At 46.5% G+C, this 17953-nt stretch overlaps 1 protein-coding gene across 1 annotated transcript; it reads right to left on the reverse strand.

The window, feature by feature from the left end:
* Positions 1–768: 768 nt before the first annotated feature.
* LOC119372649 (glutathione S-transferase) lies at positions 769–10780 on the reverse strand. Its single transcript, XM_037643112.2, has 3 exons — positions 10614–10780; positions 6104–6371; positions 769–1241 (listed from the first exon to the last, which is right to left on the reverse strand). The coding sequence occupies exons 2-3, from the start codon at positions 6367–6369 to the stop codon at positions 845–847; spliced, it is 663 nt and encodes a 220-aa protein (XP_037499040.1). The 5' UTR covers positions 6370–6371; positions 10614–10780; the 3' UTR covers positions 769–844.
* Between the last annotated feature and the right edge of the window lie 7173 nt (positions 10781–17953).

Genomic DNA, 17953 nt, shown 5'->3' on the forward strand with positions numbered 1-17953 from the left:
TACCAACTGTGTTCTACTTTGATTGTGGTCATACGTTTCGATCGCGGTGTAACTGGCCTTTTTATTTCACAATTTCCGGATGACTGCACTCGTGAAAAAAAAAAGAATCTTGGCTTGAACAAACAGTGGTTACACGAGTCGTCAAAAGTAGTTGCCGATCGCTACCAGCGTCCGGTAACCATGTGACACGCAAGCGTTCTGCACAATACAGAATACCAGGCATGCTGGAACTATTTCATACACGAATTTCAAAGTGCACTAGTGCGCACACAGAAAAAGAGAACCCCTGAAAATGTAAAAGACAACGCTTTCTTTTTCATCAGGGTCATACAGTTCCTCGTTTCTTTTGAAAGGTAAGCCGCACCACATCACCAATCAGTTATTCAATCAACAAATGTTAGTTTGCTTGTATGAAAATGTAACTTTCGAAAATGGCCCTCATCTCTCTTCATGTTGTACGAATCCAGTTACACTGCTTTGCCCCAATATGTTAAATCATAACTGCGGAGAGGTTTGTATCACACATCTGACAAACGCTATTCCTTACCAAGAGCAGCTTACGTGTATTTCTGCCACATTTCGGCTACTGCATCGATCATTCAGAAAATTTTTATTTCCGCCAAATACGAACACAGCATTTATTCTTGCATATGCATGAATTAGCTGAAACTTCATGTTCCTAAACCAACACACCAACTACATTGTTTAATAACGTTTCATCTTTTAGCGTAACACGGTGACGTGCAATGCATTGAAGAATGGATTCCTTATTGATGAAACAGGTGTCAGACGTTCGCTGCAACTGAAAAAAATAGGCTGGCAACGACAAGTTGCGCAGGTGTGGCTACTCCTTCTCGAAGCCCCACTTAAGCATCGGTCCAAGTATGGGATACTTGTTGTACTTGTCCGAGGCGAAGTACTCTTCGATGTTGGGCAGCTCTTCGAAGCGCTTCGTGTACGACGTCAACGCCGGGAAGCCCTCAAAGGCGCCCGCGTTCAGCTCTCGGTTCCAGTCGAGCCCCTCGTACAGCAGGAAATCGACGTAAGTGACACGGTCGCCGAGCGCCCATTCTTTGTCCTGCAGATGCTCGTCCCACGGCTGCAGAAGGCTCTCCATCTTCTCCTCGTACTTGGGTCGGGTCTCCTCGTAGTTTGGCGATGCCACGGCCATGAGCAGTCCCCAGCTCAAGTCCCGGGCTTGCTGCTCCAGCATGTCCAGTTCCAGGGTCTCATCCTCGTCCCTTGGGAAAGAAAGATCGTAATGCATTATTGCTTAAGACTTAAAACAGGAGAAAGAGAGAGAGAGAAAGTACTTTATTTGCACCTCTCAGAGAGCACGGGTGATAGGGAATAGAGGCAGCTGTCCCTTTCACCGTCTACTTCTTCCCTGGACGTCGGCCGGCACAAGTTGGCTTCCAGTGGCGACCTGGGCTTAACGGATGACTTGTTTTTTGCTATTGTTCTTACGGGCTTGGGAGGGAGGATTCCCACGACAGGAAATTCGACTTTACGGAGAATTGTAGTTTCAATGGTTAAAGAAGGATGACAGAGACGCCACAAATCACATACAGCACTAAACGTAGTTAAAGTCCAGCACTAATGTCGTTCTTGTGCAGTGATTGATGTAGTTCTAAATCCTGCGCTAAATGCAGATCCTCTACTGTGAAACGTGAGGAAGTGCGTAGCAGGTACACCCAGCGATTCTCGTTGGGCTATTGTTAGTCTCGGTGTAAGAATGATTTCTCGCAGGAATTCGTAACACCGGTGCCGTATAAGCGATGGTGGGAGGAGCAATCGCGCGCCTGGTGAGGCGGTGGCGCCCTCTCTAGCGCCGCGCAGTTGTCAACCACATGTTTCCGAAGCGTTTTAGCAATCTTAAGTTAATCATTGCGATTACTTCTTGGGTATTTCTGCAAATATATTGTTTTAGAACTTGTTCGTTTATTTCAACCAGGTTTTGGGCATTGCTAGCCTTGTTTTAGGCCGCTATTGACCACTTGATTGTGAGAGTGATCAAGCCACATGAGATCTATCGATGGACGACAAGCCGGGCCCCTAAAGTACTACGCACTTTAAAAAAATGATTGGCTCTCATTCCGTCCGACGTTATTAGCAAACGAAGCTCTTGAACACCGTGTGAATTGGTATCGGAAAATTATTGACACGTACTGTCCGGATAAAAATGCTGACAATACTTTTATTGTAGAACATTGATTACTGTTTTGTGACTGCCACTCTAGAGGCTGACATGTTTTGTCTTGACCATTTCAGTGTTATTCTTAGATAACATTAAATCAATGCACGTGAAATTCACTGTGGTTTCATTCTCCGAATTCGTGTGACAAATCAGTCCAAGGACATCATTTGCCATGGTGTTTGACAGCTCCGCTAACCAGTTATGTCAACAGGGATTAGTGATAATCATGAGCACACGACGTTAGTCCGGTATCGGCCCACTTTGACATCCCCGCAAGACGTAGGCACTTACTTCATTGAGATCCTTCAAGTGCATTGTCCCATTATTTGCCAGATAGACAACAAGCAGGCGCACGGAACCACCAGCTTGGAAAAGAAGGCGTTACTGATGTACTGTTCGGGTTCGGTTTCTGGTTTAGCTGTGTGACTGCGTAGAAACCAGAGTAACGACTACTGCTTTTGACTTGTACGGTTGCAGGCCCTCTCAGCTCTTTCCCCCTGCTCCTCTCAACCTTGTCTGCCTTTTCTCTGGTCATTGATGGGAAATCGTCTAACAGAGAATATCACTGGATCCATCATTAGGACAAGTCAAAGATACATGGAATACGCCGACCAATACGAAAATAACTTTAAAATAGGAGTGTGCGAATATTCGAAATTTCGAATACTTTTCGAATAGTGTTTGCTATTCGATTCGATTCGCACTGCAATTTTACTATTCGAACTATTCGAACTTCCCAAAAACAAACACAGCCAATGCCCGATTGAAAGTGACCCCTTCAAATTTTTAAGATGCTTCGCCTCATTACAAGTTCGTATTGCGCCAAAGCTGCCTTTCAAGCTCCGTTACAGTCGAACTTTGCCAAGACAACGTCCGAATGGAAGTGGTCCCTAGATTTCTAATATGCTTCACCCTATCACATCTCGATGTTGCGGCAAAGCTGCCTTTCAAGCTCCGTTACGGTCGAACTTTGCCAAGAGACAGTCAACGTCCGATTAAAAGTGGTCTCTAGATTTTTAATATGCTTCACCTCATCATATTTCTGTAATGCGGCAAAGCTGCCTTTCAAGCTCCTCTACGGTCGCAAATGTATAAACTCAAGAAAACGCTGGTTCGAACGTGGAGTTGAAAGATGTGGCAAAGGTGGGGCTACATTAACACTGTTTTGGACCTGAAATTCGGACAGGAAGTCCGAAAAATCGGAAGCCGAAGCTTTTTAGCATCCAAACTTTCAGATGTTCTTATATAGCGATGTCTACAAGGCAGATTTGCAACTCCGGATTTGAAGGGAGCACACCTTTGTCTGCCACATCAGTTGGGCTTCCATAGAAGTTGAAAGAAGAGGAGAGGCTGAGGAAATGGCATCTTTGCCTATCACATGTAAAGTGTTGTCGGCAACACTTTGGTTGCGCCAAATCATGTACATAAATAGAATTCGGCCTCTACACTGCCTCATTCTTGATAAGACAACTATGAAACACCACCCCGCCAGTGCTTCATCAACCTAGCGAAAAGAAAATCTTTCATGCTGCTCTCTCATAAGAATATGTTTAGGAGTCCTCTCTTTTTTTTCTGCAATTTCGCTTCGAAGTATTCGAAAAATGTTCGATTCGATTCGCACTCACACTTCAATATTCGAATTCGCTTCGCACCCAAAATTTTGCTATTCGCACAGCTCTACTTTAAAATGAAAGACGTTTCGGCTTCCGTACGGGGATCCGTACAGATTATGAACGAAGCCCCCGTACGGGAGCCGAACCGTCTTTATTTTAAAGTTATTTTCGTATTTGGTCGGCGTATTCCTTTCACCTTTGACAATAAGCATTCCCGACCAGACGAGTTTTCGTCAAACCCTTGATTTCGTTATGACAAGTCCTCCTATCTTTGAAACGTTGGCTTTAGCGACACCTCTGTTCAACAATATCTCATTACCTCACGCTTCCATCGTCCTCTCAACTGTCTGTCTTGTTTGCTTTTCTCTGCTCAATTTCATGTACTAAGAGATAAATGGCGCTGGTAGTTTTTGTGATGCCTGATGATAACAAGGACAACACTGAAAATTCCGACTAGCGTACCACTAAGAGCTTCTGTGTAAAAAGCCGTATTACTCCAACACAAAGAATGACATTTCTCCTCAGCTGCGTCTATGGCGGGAGAGACTCTCCGCCAGCCAGCGCCTTCCTATTGGCTGCTAAAGTCCCTCTATTTTTCAAAAGTAGCGAAAGGTCTTGATCCAGCCGCCGCGCCCTGCGATAGGTCGGTTGGCGACACGTGACCTTTTCGCCTTCGCGCCCCGCCCAAAGGGTCCAGCGGCGGCAGCGCTGTGCCGGCGATAGGTACGGATCACTGTGTTTTCAAGCGTGGAGTGGGGCGATTTTAGCACGTAGAGAGTACTTCACGCGCCTCTGTCGCACTGTTGTTGCAAACTAGAAGCGTTTATGTACCTGAAGTTGAGTGGACGCAGGCATTCCGCGTTTGAATTTAATGTTTGGAGCGTGACGTGCTATTATGTCGGGTCTATGCCTTCGGTTGCCTCCCCGCGCGGAGGAGAGAAAAAAGCTTTTTTTTTTCGTTCCTCGCGGTGACAAAAATATATGCTGAAGGAAGGCCCAACAAAATCAGTCGCAAAAAATTTGTGCCCACAGAAAACACCCGGATATGCGAAGTAAGTGATTTTGTAATGGTTATAACTTCAAGCAGCCTTTCGCCTGGCCGGCGTGCTTTTGTTCGTGCATATGCATGAGCATTATCTCAGCAACGCTATTATTTCTTCGGCATTCTTTATGCCGTAGATTTGTGCGCAGTAGTCAATGGGGACCCTTACAAAAAAACTTACAGCCAATCTGCAGAAATTCTACAGACCACGAGTCACCCCTGATTCGGAATGCGGAAAGAAAGGTGCGACTTTCTGTCACCCCTTGTCACCTCCCAGTAGGCAATTGGAACACCCTTTCTGCAGAAACCTCTTAGAGTATAAAGAAAATAAGCTTAGTTAAAAATACCGTGTAACCGTGGGAAGACTTCCGAACACTGACAAACACAGTCAAACCAATAATAGCGCGTACTTTGCGCTACGCAATACAAGAGCGCTAGGTGCCCGATGAAGTTTCCGAAAGTACCAGTACGCTGACTACCTGCCTATTTTATTCGAGCTAGAAAACAAGCACTTTTAACTCACCCAAACACCACCTGTTCTTCAAGTTACGCTGAATGTCAAAATATGCAAAGAAAAAAAAAATGCCCTGCATGACTGCTGCTGTGGGGAACCCGCTTGGAACACGCGTTTTATTTCAATATTTAACGTGCTCCGTGCTCGTTAACGTTATTTTCTCTGTAGTTTGATAACTGCTGAATATCTTAAGCCACAAATATTAATAATTTAGCGGTTCAAGCAAGCACCGAGTTCGGTTTCAGGCGCCAGCAATATGCACGGGAGCGAGCGGCGCGTCGTCTGCTATCGCTGCTCCTTGGACCCCTCGAGAGGGCGCGCGTGTAGTTGTCGCTACCTTTATAAATATAGGGACCTTATTGGCTGCTGTGTGAGAGCGCCCCTAGCGGCGAAACCCTCAGAAAATTTCCGATGATGGGATGGTGGCGCCCTTTTTCGGCCTAGCGGCGAAAGCCCGGTGGCTGTTTCGCTTGGAACTGCGTGACCACGAGCGCCGTTTGTCTTCGGTCTATAAGTGCACCAGACTTAAAATTCTCTAAATTACTTATTAAACATGAGCTTCCATGAGGTCTCTGATACCAATGAGGTGTTCACATTAGATATGGACGACCCTGTTCATATGTATTTCTGCGGGATTTGTGTGATGACAACTATGTCATTTCTGAATTCACCGGCTCTCCTGCGGCCCAGCTTCCCACACGTGTGCAGCTTTCAAACAACAAAATACTAGGCCATACTTAGCTGCGAGCTCGTGCTTGCGCGCCAGGTAGCGCAGTATGGCCAGGCTCTGCGTAATCTTCACGTCATCGTCCATGTAGTAAGGCAGGTTCGGAAACCTGAGGCCCAGTGTCGACTTCTCGCTCAGCCACTCCTCGCCGTCGAAGTCAGGCTCCGGGCCAAACACGTACCGTTTGTCTTCGAACTCAACGCCCTGGTACACCAGCATATTGCGGATGGGCTGCGCCAGTCCTCGAATGTCCCAGTAACCGAGGATAGACGTCATCACTGCGTTGCATACATTAAAAAGGACACCCGTGATTTGCAGCAAAATGTTTTGCGACGTCATTTCGAGGAGCCCTTATACACCTTCTGTCTAAGCATCAAAAACGCTTCGGAACGAGTAAAGTGTCTCCAGGATATTTATTACTGAAATAATTCTCTTAAATGGGCCCGCCGACACTTTTTGAGCATGGTCAGAAAACGCTGCCGATCGGTGGTCGAAGCTCCTGAGAGCATGTGAACGAAGCGTTATAGCGCAGCACGAGGCGTGGAATTTACTATTAATTCTCAAAGTCAGCTTGCAATCGCTCGCTCTTCTCTCGACAAATGATGACATAAACGCAAATGGCAGCGCCATAAGCCCGAAGTCCATGGCCATTGGCTGATTTGAGCATCGTGAGCTGCATAGCTACCGTGGCCGCCGCGGGATGGCGCGACGTGCCCGCGCGCTCGCTCAAAATCCTACGGAAAGTAGGCCCCGCGTTCGAAGAAAAATGCTCAAGGTCATAAAGCGTGCGTAAGATGACATCGTTCCCCCGTGCCATTCCTCCCTGCTTAGCTTCCAGCGCGCTCATCGGGACGAGAGAAGAGAGAAGACGCTTAGAGCGTGCTACAAATCACTGTAACTCCGCTCGTAATTGACGGATTCTAAAATACTTGGCGGCAGTCCATTCGTGTGGCAAAAAACTTCTTTAAAGAAGCAGTTCGAATATTGCCCGGAAAAGTGTTGCAGAGTCTCTTTAAAGACATAGTGCAAGCGGAGGTATTAATCCATATTTTTATTCTTCTAGTTACAGACTAGAAACGTCCTCCAAAGCTAAAAGCTGCCTCCCTTTTCCAATTTTACTGAGCTTACGTTCCTCCAGGCGGGCGTTTTATTGCTCTTGGCTGGGAACATTTGTACGTGAGCAGAGCAGTCAGTATCTCTCAAAACTTCGCATTTTTTATTGGAAATAAAAATGCGGACATTTGTACACTACATATTTAGTTAAATACTCTTGAAATCATATCCCTGTCTGTACAGTAAGTGTCTCTCAATGAATAAATCGGTAAACCGTAAAAGCATTCGTGAGATCACCAAGAACCATGGTTGCACATAAGGTCACCTGTAAACGTGCTCAAACAAATACATGCGCTGTTACGTAGGATGACTACAGTCGTACATGCAGTATAAGGAACGCAAGGACTCAGCACGTCTGCGCTTCAGAAAAAGGAACTCCCAAAAATTCCTCTCCTCTAAAGAACTTACTCTTCATAAAAAGAATGCCCATACTCTTTCACTTAACTCGTGACGTAGCCCTGTAACCAAGTTAACCCGACCTCTCTTCCCACATCGGACTGCTACATTAACCGTAAGTGCCACTTCCACTTTCGATCGATTTCAACTGAAAGCGGCCACAGTGCAATTCAATAACAATGATTTCATTCTCTGTAATTTCGATTATTTCATTAGTGCTAAAGTTTTATTATTGCCATCACACCCACAGTGACGTCTTGATGGATATGGCGTTGGGCTCTTTTAAGCCCGAGCTCGCAGGGCCCCAGTGGCTGCGTTCACAGGGACGTGTAATATACGAACAGCCATGCACAGCGCGCACGTTATAGATATTCACGTCGCCGTAACAGTCCTGGAGTAGCGAAAACAGCGTGTCTCGCAATAATATTCTGGCTTCTGTGCGTAAAATTCTGTAATTTATTTTTAAACGTTACCTGTGTAATCGAAAAATCACAGAACTTCGATTGTTGCCAAGCAGCTCTCCTTGTTTCTTATAATAAAGAGTTATCATTGTTACTGCATACTGCGTTGTTCTCTGCCGTTATTGCCGCTTCGTTGCCGCGTTATTGCGATGGGGACGTGCACAGCACTCGAACCAGTAAATATTGAATGCTTTATTGGACTAAACTGCACCCACAAAAGGAAGTAACTGCCACAGTAGCACAGTCATCGGTCATTCTCGATAATCGCACCTTCCGTGAAGCCCATCGACCTTTAGACATACGTTATCGTATATACAGGTGGGTCCACTGCTAAACAAAACACTTGCGCTTCGGGTATGTCCGGATTTCGCTCTCCTACTAAAGCACAGTGGGTGAGGTTTGCATAACACTACTGGTGGTTGACAGTTCTGAACCCTTATGATAGAATAGTAACGTGCACAAACAATATTTTCGCATCCACTAGCCGTTAGGGGGCCAACAAAACGAAAGTTGCTCATTCGAGTGTTCCCTTTAACAGTGTACCATACTGTACATTCCAGCTTTGCGGCAACAATAAGCGTAGTGCATGCGATACATTAGGACGCATTCACAAAGGCTGCCATACATCCAGGGGCAGTTTGCGCCGAACGATAAAACATGTGAGAGTGTGAACAGCGAAGCCGTTTAAGCTATCGGTAACTTGTGCTCCGTCGAGCAAAACTCATCAGGTGTGTATGCGCCACAGGAGTTGGGCAAGCCCCACTACTGCATACAGGTGGTGCGAGCGTTAAACGAAAACTGTGCTCGGCGTAGTGCAGCACTTGAAACGCGTGAAAGAGAGAGAGAGAGAAGTAGAAAGGAAGAGAAATAGAAAATCGAGAGAGAAAAAGAAAGCGATAGAAAGAAAGACAAAGGAAAGTTTGAGAGAAATAGAGGAAATAAAAACAAAAAAAAGATGTAAAAACACAGAAAGAGAGGGAAAGCGATAGAAAGAAATAGACACGAAAAAGCGATAGAAAAAAAAAACAGAGAGCAAGACAAAAAGAGAAAGAAATAGAGAAATAAAGACAAAGACAGATAGAGAAAGAAGCAGAGAGAGAGAGAGAAAGAAAGGGAAGAAAGAGAAGCAAGTATAGAAAGTGCGAGAAAGAGAAATAAATAATAGCTAGAAAGAGAAAGCAAGAAATAGAAGGAAACAGGTACAATAAAGAGATAAAAGAAACAGTCAGAAAGAAAAAGAAGAAAGAAAGAAAAAAATAAAGAGAAAAGAGGAAGGGCACCCTGCTCCGCTCTTCCTTCAGGCTTGGCACCACTAGTGCGGAGCTTTCATAATTTTTTGTCGACGAAAGCAAGTCAGCGTGAAAAAGAGTTAAGCCTGCATGTCAGTATCGCTATATCTCTCTATCGAATTGCATACGGAAGCGTCTGAGTAGCAACCGCGCACGCCTACGAAAATTAAAGGGCGCGTTCCCGAGCGTACACTTCGATCGTGTCGTAATAGTCGACATAAATAGGCCCGCAATTGATTCTAATCGACTATTGCTCGACGAATGTCGCCGCTGGAAGCCACGAAATATTCAACGCGGAATCAATGTTGCACAACGCTTCTATCTTGTTAAGGTGAGACGTTAAGGGAGGCAAGTAGCGACGAAGAAAACCCGAAATATTTACATTCATTCATTCATTCATTCATTCATTCATTCATTCATTCATTCATTCATTCATTCATTCATTCATTCGTTCTTTCGTTCGTTCGTTCGTTCGTTCGTTCGTTCGTTCGTTCGTTCGTTCGTTCGTTCGTTCGTTCGTTCGTTCACTGTCAGCCTATTTTATGCACATTGCTGGACGACTGCCTCTCCCAATAACCTGCAATTTAACCCGTGCTGCGCGACCGGATTAGATGTTACGCCTGTAAATTCCTGACCTTGACCACAATCCCCCACCCCCCAAACTTTTATCTCTGCCGCCTTCGTCTACTTATCCCGTCCCTTGGTGTCATAGTTGCCAGGTTTAACACATCTTTGGCCCCCATATGTGCCCGCGAATAATCGCTACGAACATGAGCTATTGTTATTGAGAAAGCTGTATTCAACACCAGGTGGAGTTATTCAGATTCAAAGACCGAAGACGCTGTACACCTTGAAATGCATGACAACAACGGACGTAGCATGCAGCACAACCTACTTTTGAAGACACTCTTTCATTGCAGCAGTATCCGTAGCCACTCGTTATCACGTTGCATCATCTTAAGCCCAAACTGTGCATTAATTTATTCTCTATACCCGCTTGTACGATACAGCTTATCGTGCGTCGTATATGCATCATACTTTCACAACAAGAGTTGGAGCAGAAAGAGTTATCCCAGCGTATTTTTTTTATCATCAGTAACATGTCTTCAAGATAATGAATGCTGCATTGCCCAGTGCAGTCCTCGATATGGATTCATGTGCGCATGCTCATTCACGTCACGGTCGAAGCATGCAGGCTACTTCCCCACTTTTAATGTATGACTCGGTATACGAGAGAATTTACCGCTGGAAATAAACTTACCAGATAAGAGCTGCTACTCCTTCCTTACAGCTGAATCCTCGGCTAGTGAGCACGCGATTCTTAAAAAGAAAGTCGTCCTTTTTTTACAGAATGGAGCGCCGAAGTACGCGTGCGGCGCGCCACTAGCCAATCCGAAAAATTCTCGTAGCGATCCGGTACTCCGAACGGGCTAGAGGGTTGCCAGACGGGTGCTGGAAATCACTCAGTATACAATAAAGAATGTATAACAATACTGCCCCGTTCGATACGCCCTGTTCCGACGGCGGTGAGAACTGAAAAAATAAAGCGAGCCCAGTGAACAATACGCGCAAAATAAAAGGAAGAAAAAAGAAAGAAATGTGGAGACATGCGTGTCCTTGTCGCGGTGGTTCTCATGGCAACGGCAACTTGATTTTGTCGTCAAACGTGTTAGCAGCGATAAATCAAAATGTGGCGCGTACCGTCGCCTATGCTTTCGGCGCCCTGAGAGCTTTTTATAGGCTGGCCCCACCTATTCACACTGAATCGATTCGCAAAAGGGGTTACCACTCATTTTATTGTGGCTTTTATTAAGCCGGGTAACCATTCTCTTCATTACTAAAGGTGGTTAACATTATTCCGGAAGCCCTCGCTGCTGTGTGCCTCATAATCACATTAATCTGATTATGGTTTTTGCACGCAGTACACTAGGATTGATTTTTGTAGACGACCAATAGACGAAAAAAAGCACTATACCAGCGCGTAGTGAATATTTAAAAAATATGTAAAAGAAGTCATCGTGGGACTTCAATTCCACCGCTTCCACTCCCGCGTCCCCAGTGAACGTCGACCGGACAGTTACCGGGTCACGGCCGTACGACGGTGCTGTGTTCATGGCTTATGACAGCCCGAAAGCCTCACCACTTGTACATTTCACCGCCATGGCCGAATGCTTACAAGTCCCACCGGTATGCCGGCCCAATTCCTCGGTGCGACAACCAGGAGTCTGCGTCTAGAACACAGGCCCGCTGGAATGCCAACAGTTGCCGAGGTTGAAGCCCTCTACCTACCAATCCCTGCCTGTGCGTCTCGAACCACCCAGTCAAGGTATTGGTAGTAGTAGGAGGTTTCATGGCCTTTATATATGGAGAAGCTTTAGAGTAAGTTGCAGGAGGCGCAAACAAAAAAAAATGGGCCAGCTACGCGCTAGTTATGCGAAGACTAATGAGACAGCGGAGATGGTGGCGTTCCCCTTCTTTTTTCTCTCCTTCTAACCCTCATGTCACTCCTGCTGACCCTGACTCCTATTTCCCGCCCGGGCCCCTTGCTATACCGTACTATAAGGGGCTATGCAATGTTTTACCCTCTTTCCCTCCTCAGAGGAGCTGGTGTAGGGGCTAATTGGAACATAATCGATGATAAAGACTGTGCAGCAAAGTACACAAAGACGGCAGACAAGAACGACGCAGTCGTTCGTCCGCGTCGTTCTTGTCTGCTGTCTTTGGGAACCTTGCTGCGTTGCCTTTATCATCCATTTCCCTCCTCAACCTCACATCAATCCTCCTCACTCTCTCTTCTCTTTCCCACCCCCTGCTATACTATTCAAGGCTATTCTATGCATCACCCTCTCCCCTCATCTTCTCTCTCCTCCTCACACCACTCATCCTAACCGTCACTTCCCTTAACCACACCTTGCTGTATTATACTATACAAGGATATGCTATTTCTACCCTCTCCCCTCCTCCTTTTACAGCGAAAGCTGTTATGAGATCATTTCTCCGGCCGTTTTTGGCGCCGTAGTTGTCCGCCGCCGCCGCCGCTGCCGCCGCCGCCGCCGCCGCCGCCGCCGCCGCCGCCGCCGGTGTCCGTAACCAGTATCGCTCGAAATAAGAAAAAAAACTAAATAAGAAAAAAATTCCAGGAGTGGAACGAGGTTCGAACCTGGGCCCTCTGCGTGGGAGCCCAGTATTCAACCTCTGAGCCATGCCGGTGCTTGAAACTGCTTTGCAAAAAGGTCCTATACAGGCTTCATGTCGGGAAGGAACCACATTAGCATATGCAATATAGCGTGGTAGAAGATTAAAATAAGCACCAAGCGTCGCACAACGCGAATTCTGTAACCAGGCGTCAAACAATTGCGAATTGCGCAACGAGTAGGTTGTTGAATGCTTCCAACCCATTACAAAAGGGCTCTGTCATAATTCTTCATCGTCATCAGGCGCAGAATCAAAAAAGTGCGCATAATCCCTTACATGCGTTTAGCAGGTACCAACGCTCTCTGTAAAATGACGAAAAATGGCACAGTGCCTGCTGCCCTACTTCTAAAAAATTACAATTATTTATAGCGTAGTGGGTTCCTCGCAAGTGCACTTGTATTGGTTGCCAAGGAAGCCCATAAGCGCATGATCCACTTCCTCGGGGTGTCAGTAAGATTACAATGATTTATAGCGTAGTGGGTTCCTCGCAAGTGCACTTGTATTGGTTGCCAAGGAAGCCCATAAGCGCATGATCCATTACCTCGGGGTCTCAATAAAGTTCTTCGCCCCCCCCCCCCGTCTCTCTTCCACGTCAACGTATACAGCATGACGGGAGAGGGAAATAGCGACCGGGCGTCACCCAATGCAAATTACATAACTGGTGGGCCGTTTAAAGATTCCAACCCATTACAAAGGGCTGAGCCATAATTCTTCATCGTCATCAGTCGTCACGTCAACAAAGTGCACATAATGCCTTACAGACGTGTAGCTGGTGCCTCGCTTCTCCATAGAATGACGAATAATGGCTTAGTAGGTGCTTCCCAACTTCACAAAAATTGTGATTTATGGCGTAGTGGGTACCTTTCTAGTGTACTTGTATTGTAGCCCCAAGAGAGCTTAACGGGCTCTAGAAACGTCGCTCTTCCAGCTTTCGCTGTGACTGTGCTGCGGTTTCAGCGCAGGCCTGGCGTTTTTTTTCTCATCATCCTCACTTTCCTTTCCGACCCCTTCCTCTGATATACTATACGTGGCTATGCTATGCTTCACCCTTTTTTCCTTACATCCCTTTCCCACCAGCAAGACATTCATATGGTTCCCATAAATGCTTCTACAGTGTATTATGGCTTGCCCAATTCCTTTGGCGCATACGCGCCAAGCGGTTTTTCTAGTCCACGGATCACGCCTTACGCCCGGCTTTAAAAGCTCGGCTGTTAAAGGGGTATTTATGTAGACAGACAACATGGCGAAGAACTACACGCAAAAGCGTCTCGCAGACACTCGCTGTCTTCATCAATTTGGAGAGCACGCAAAAATCTGTGTTCGTATCGTTACGTGTGTATTTCACTGGACACGCAAGGCCATGTTACCGCCCACGGCTGCACCAATTCTTGAGGGCACCATCTTATCAATAATCACTTCGGACAACCTCTGTGCCTTTAGTGTCGGACGAGGCTGCTGTATTTGCTCGTGGCTGCAATAAAAACCGCAGCCTATGTCATAAATCTGAACGCACGCTCTTACAGTGGCTTCCAACTTCCATGTGTACGGGACCCATGAGTGGTTAAAACATGTCGCGACGTCTGCGAGAGTGAAACGAACAGATGAAAGAGAAAAAGAGTATTCTATTTAAATTGAATGGGCAATCAGCAAACATAATCCGCGCGTGCGCTGTAAAAATATTTTCCCATAAATGCTCATCTGGGAGTTCCGCCACTTCAGATAAATCAAATGAGTCGTTGCAGGTTGCCATAACGAGCTTCTTTTGTTTGTTTGTTTGTTTGTTTGTTTGTTTGTTTGTTTGTTTTTTTGTTTGTTTGTTTGACGAGTGGTGAGGATGAGCGTATTCTGCGATGCGTTATCACTGTGTTTTTAAAGACAAGTGGCTAAGTAGAATTAAGTCTTCCAGGAAGCGGTCAGAGATCACGGATAATGGGCGACGTCTTGTTTTACAGCGAAAGCTGTTATGAGATCATTTCACCGGCCGTTTTTGGCGCCGTAGTTGTCCGCCGCCGCCGCCGGTGTCCGTAACCAGTATCGCTCGAAATAAGAAAAACAACGAAATAAGAAAAAAATTCCAGGATGGAACGAGGTTCGAACCTGGGCCCTCTGCGTGGGAGCCCAGTATTCAACCTCTGAGCCATGCCGGTGCTTGAAACTGTTTTGCAAAAAGGTCCTATACAGGCTTCATGCCGGGAAGGACCCACATTAGCATATGCAATATAGCGTGGTAGAAGAGTAAAATAAGCACCAAGCGTCGCACAACACGAATTCTGTAACCAGGCGTCACACAATGCGAATTGCGCAACGAGTAGGTTGTTGAATGCTTCCAACCCATTACAAAGGGCTCCGCCATAATTCTTCATCGTCATCAGGCACAGCATCAACAAAGTGCGCATAATGCCTTACATGCGTTTAGCAGGTACCATCGCTCTCCGTAGAATGACGAAAAATGGCACAGTGCCTGCTGTCCTAATTCTCAAAAATTACTATGATTTTTAGCGTAGTGGGTTCCTCGCAAGTGCACTTGTATTGGTTGCCAAGGAAGCCCATAAACGCATGATCCACTTCCTCGGGGTCTCAATAAAATCACAATGATTTATAGCGTAGTGGGTTCCTCGCAAGTTCACTTGTATTGGTTGCCAAGGAAGCCCATAAGCGCATGATCCAATTCCTCGGGGTCTCAGTAAAGTTCTTCGCCCCCCCCCCCCCGTCTCCCTCCCACGTCAACGGATATTATATAGCATGACGGGAGAGGGAAATAGCGACCGGGCGTCACCCAATGCAAATTACATTACTGGTGGCCCGTTTAAAGATTCCAACCCATAACAAAGGGCTGAGCCATAATTCTTCGTCGTCATCAGTCGCGTCAACAAAGTGCACATAATGCCTTACAGACGTGTAGCTGGTGCCTCGCTTCTCCGCAGAATGACGAATAATGGCTTAGTAGGTGCTTCCCAACTTAACAAAAATTGTGATTTATGGCGTAGTGGGTACCTTTCTAGTGTACTTGTATTGTAGCGCCAAGAGAGCTTAACGGGCTCTAGAAACGCCGCTATTCCAGCTTTCGCTGTGACTGTGCTGCGGGTTCAGCGCAGGCCTGGCGTTTTTTCAAACAAATCATGTACTGCGGCCTGATCACGAGACGAGGCGCTCAGTATTTTGCAATTCGTAAAATAGTACGAAAACCCCTGTTACTCTACCGAAAAGCTCAGGCAGTATAGTTATGAACGTTTAATTTCTTCCTTTTTTCTTTACGAACAAAAAATATGTTATTCTGGTAGGAAAGGCAACAGGCCGAATGAGCTTCATGACTCACAAGTCACCGCACTCTTATAAAGGATAGGTTTGCAACCCCCTTCTATCCATTCAACCATTAGCTATACATAAATAATAATAACCGGGGTTTTACGTGCCAAAGTCAAAACATGATTATGGGGCACGCCTTAGTGGAGGGCTCCGGAAATTTCGACCATCGGGTGTTCCTTAACGTGGACTGACATGCATCGCAACAGTATATGGGCAACTAGGGTTTCACCTCCATCGCAATGCAACCGCCGCGACCGGGATCAAACCCGCGACCTTCGGGTCAGTAAACGAAATTCGCTGCACATTACATGTCTGGCCTCACGGCGGGAGCTGAATGCACAGGGGCCCCGAAAGCAGACGTAACGTGCCAGCGGTGGCCGAACCTCATCTCCTTGCCCAAGCGGCCACGTGGCATGCGCAACGGTAAATAGCGGCGGTCATGCGATACGTTTTCGCCGACCATCTTTTCTGCGGCTCCGGCGAAGGAGCGCTTCTTCAAACGGTGGACGCTAGGGGAGATTTCTAAGCTTGCCACAACTATTTATAGGCTTTCAAAGCAACGTAGAGCGGCGCCACTGCTCTTATCGCAACTGGGGGCATCCACGGCCACAACACTGCCACCGCCGCTTCCGAGCACGCGCAGAGCTCTCGGATTGCATCTGTGGTGCGTCACAATGTAATTATTTCTCAGCCGCGCGAGCGTCGCGCCCGAACTTGAGCGTGGGTTCCCTGTAAGGAGCAAGTTGAGTGTTGCAAGAAGCGTTTGCTTGATCACGGGTCGCCAGGCCTCGGAAAGTCTCAAGTTCCAGCCATCGCCGAAGGGGGGCGAAAAAATCAACCCCGTCGCAGCTAACAAACAAACCATAGTGGCTCCGTTCAAATCTGCCCTCGGCAACGCCAAAAAATCCGCCAGAGGCGCCGTAATAAAAGCAATATTTAAGAGAAATACAGCTATCATTGCCGCATAAAAGTGCTTTTTCTTGTGTAACTGAAAGTAATGTTTGAATGATGAGTAAATTTGTTGTTCAGTGATTGAAAACATCTCTGCCTTGTCGCTCACCGCTGACGGCCAGCGCGCGGTAGCGAGCAAGCGAGCCGTCGCTGTGACCAGTGACGAAGCGCAAAAAGTGTGCCGTTGCGTCTCGGGTGCCGCAGATAACGCGCAGAATATGCGCAGTTATCGTCCGATGGTTGGCAGCTGGTTTGTTGCTCCCCGTTTTCTTGCGAATTCTATCGTTAATGTTGTCTAAAATACGCATGAAAGTTTTTTAATTCACCGATGTAATCATATTGCAATTATGGTGGGCAGTCGGTGTGCTACGGTATGGTGCCACAGGAGCTGCGATACCAGCGAAGGCGTCAGTTTCCACAGGTTCCTCGACGATGGCAGGTACACGTACTTTCAAGCTCAGCGTTTTTATTTCTGCTTTGTGACCTCGTTAGCATATCACACTTCACTGTTCTTGCTTTTGAGTTGTATGCTAACACGTGTGGACAAAGCTGCTATTTCACTTGTACTTGCAAGTCTGGTGGGCTCAAATGAACGAGTGAATTATGCGATGGCATGAGCACGACTTGGCCAGACTGTTGATGAAGCCTACTTTCCAGCGGCGATGTCACAATAAAAGAATGACCGGTATAGAAAATCGTTTCTCCCTTCTCTGTATTTCTGCACTTCTTTGAGGCCTTGCATATATCCCATTTATGGGTTGTTTCATCGGTATCACGTGTTAAAATGCTCATGTTTTCTGCCATTTTGTAGGCATCCACTATAATGTGATTTCTTTGCGTGAACCTGCTTGGTATTCTCAGCCTGACCGCAATACGTTGTACTAACAATAAACCCGGGGGTCTTCAGGCGTACTCGTTGAAAGCAAGTACTAAAAACTGTAGCAAAAATAATGCTGATGCTTTACGCCTGTCCTACAATACAAGTTGGTTATTGTGAGCGCTAGCTGACGGTGGAAACGGGCAACAAACGTCATCTAATTTGTTTTGTCTCTTTGAAGTACCGCGAAGGCTAGTCGTTTACGAGCTCACGATGTCTGAACAAGGGCCTTTTACCGCTTGCTCACTGTCAATAAAGATTATCGTTTCTTC

This window comes from Rhipicephalus sanguineus, chromosome 10, assembly GCF_013339695.2.
Source record: "Rhipicephalus sanguineus isolate Rsan-2018 chromosome 10, BIME_Rsan_1.4, whole genome shotgun sequence".
NCBI classification, from domain to species: domain Eukaryota; kingdom Metazoa; phylum Arthropoda; class Arachnida; order Ixodida; family Ixodidae; genus Rhipicephalus; species Rhipicephalus sanguineus.

What these genes read in the sequence shown, in the direction of transcription:
- LOC119372649 (XM_037643112.2), bottom strand. Translation starts at nt 6,369, where the DNA reads ATGACGTCTATCCTCGGTTACTGGGACATTCGAGGACTGGCGCAGCCC. An exon ending in AAGCACGAGCTCGCAGCTAA is followed by an intron (nt 1,242 to 6,103) that starts GTATGGCCTAGT and finishes TTCTTTCCCAAG; the next exon opens with GGACGAGGATGAGACCCTGG.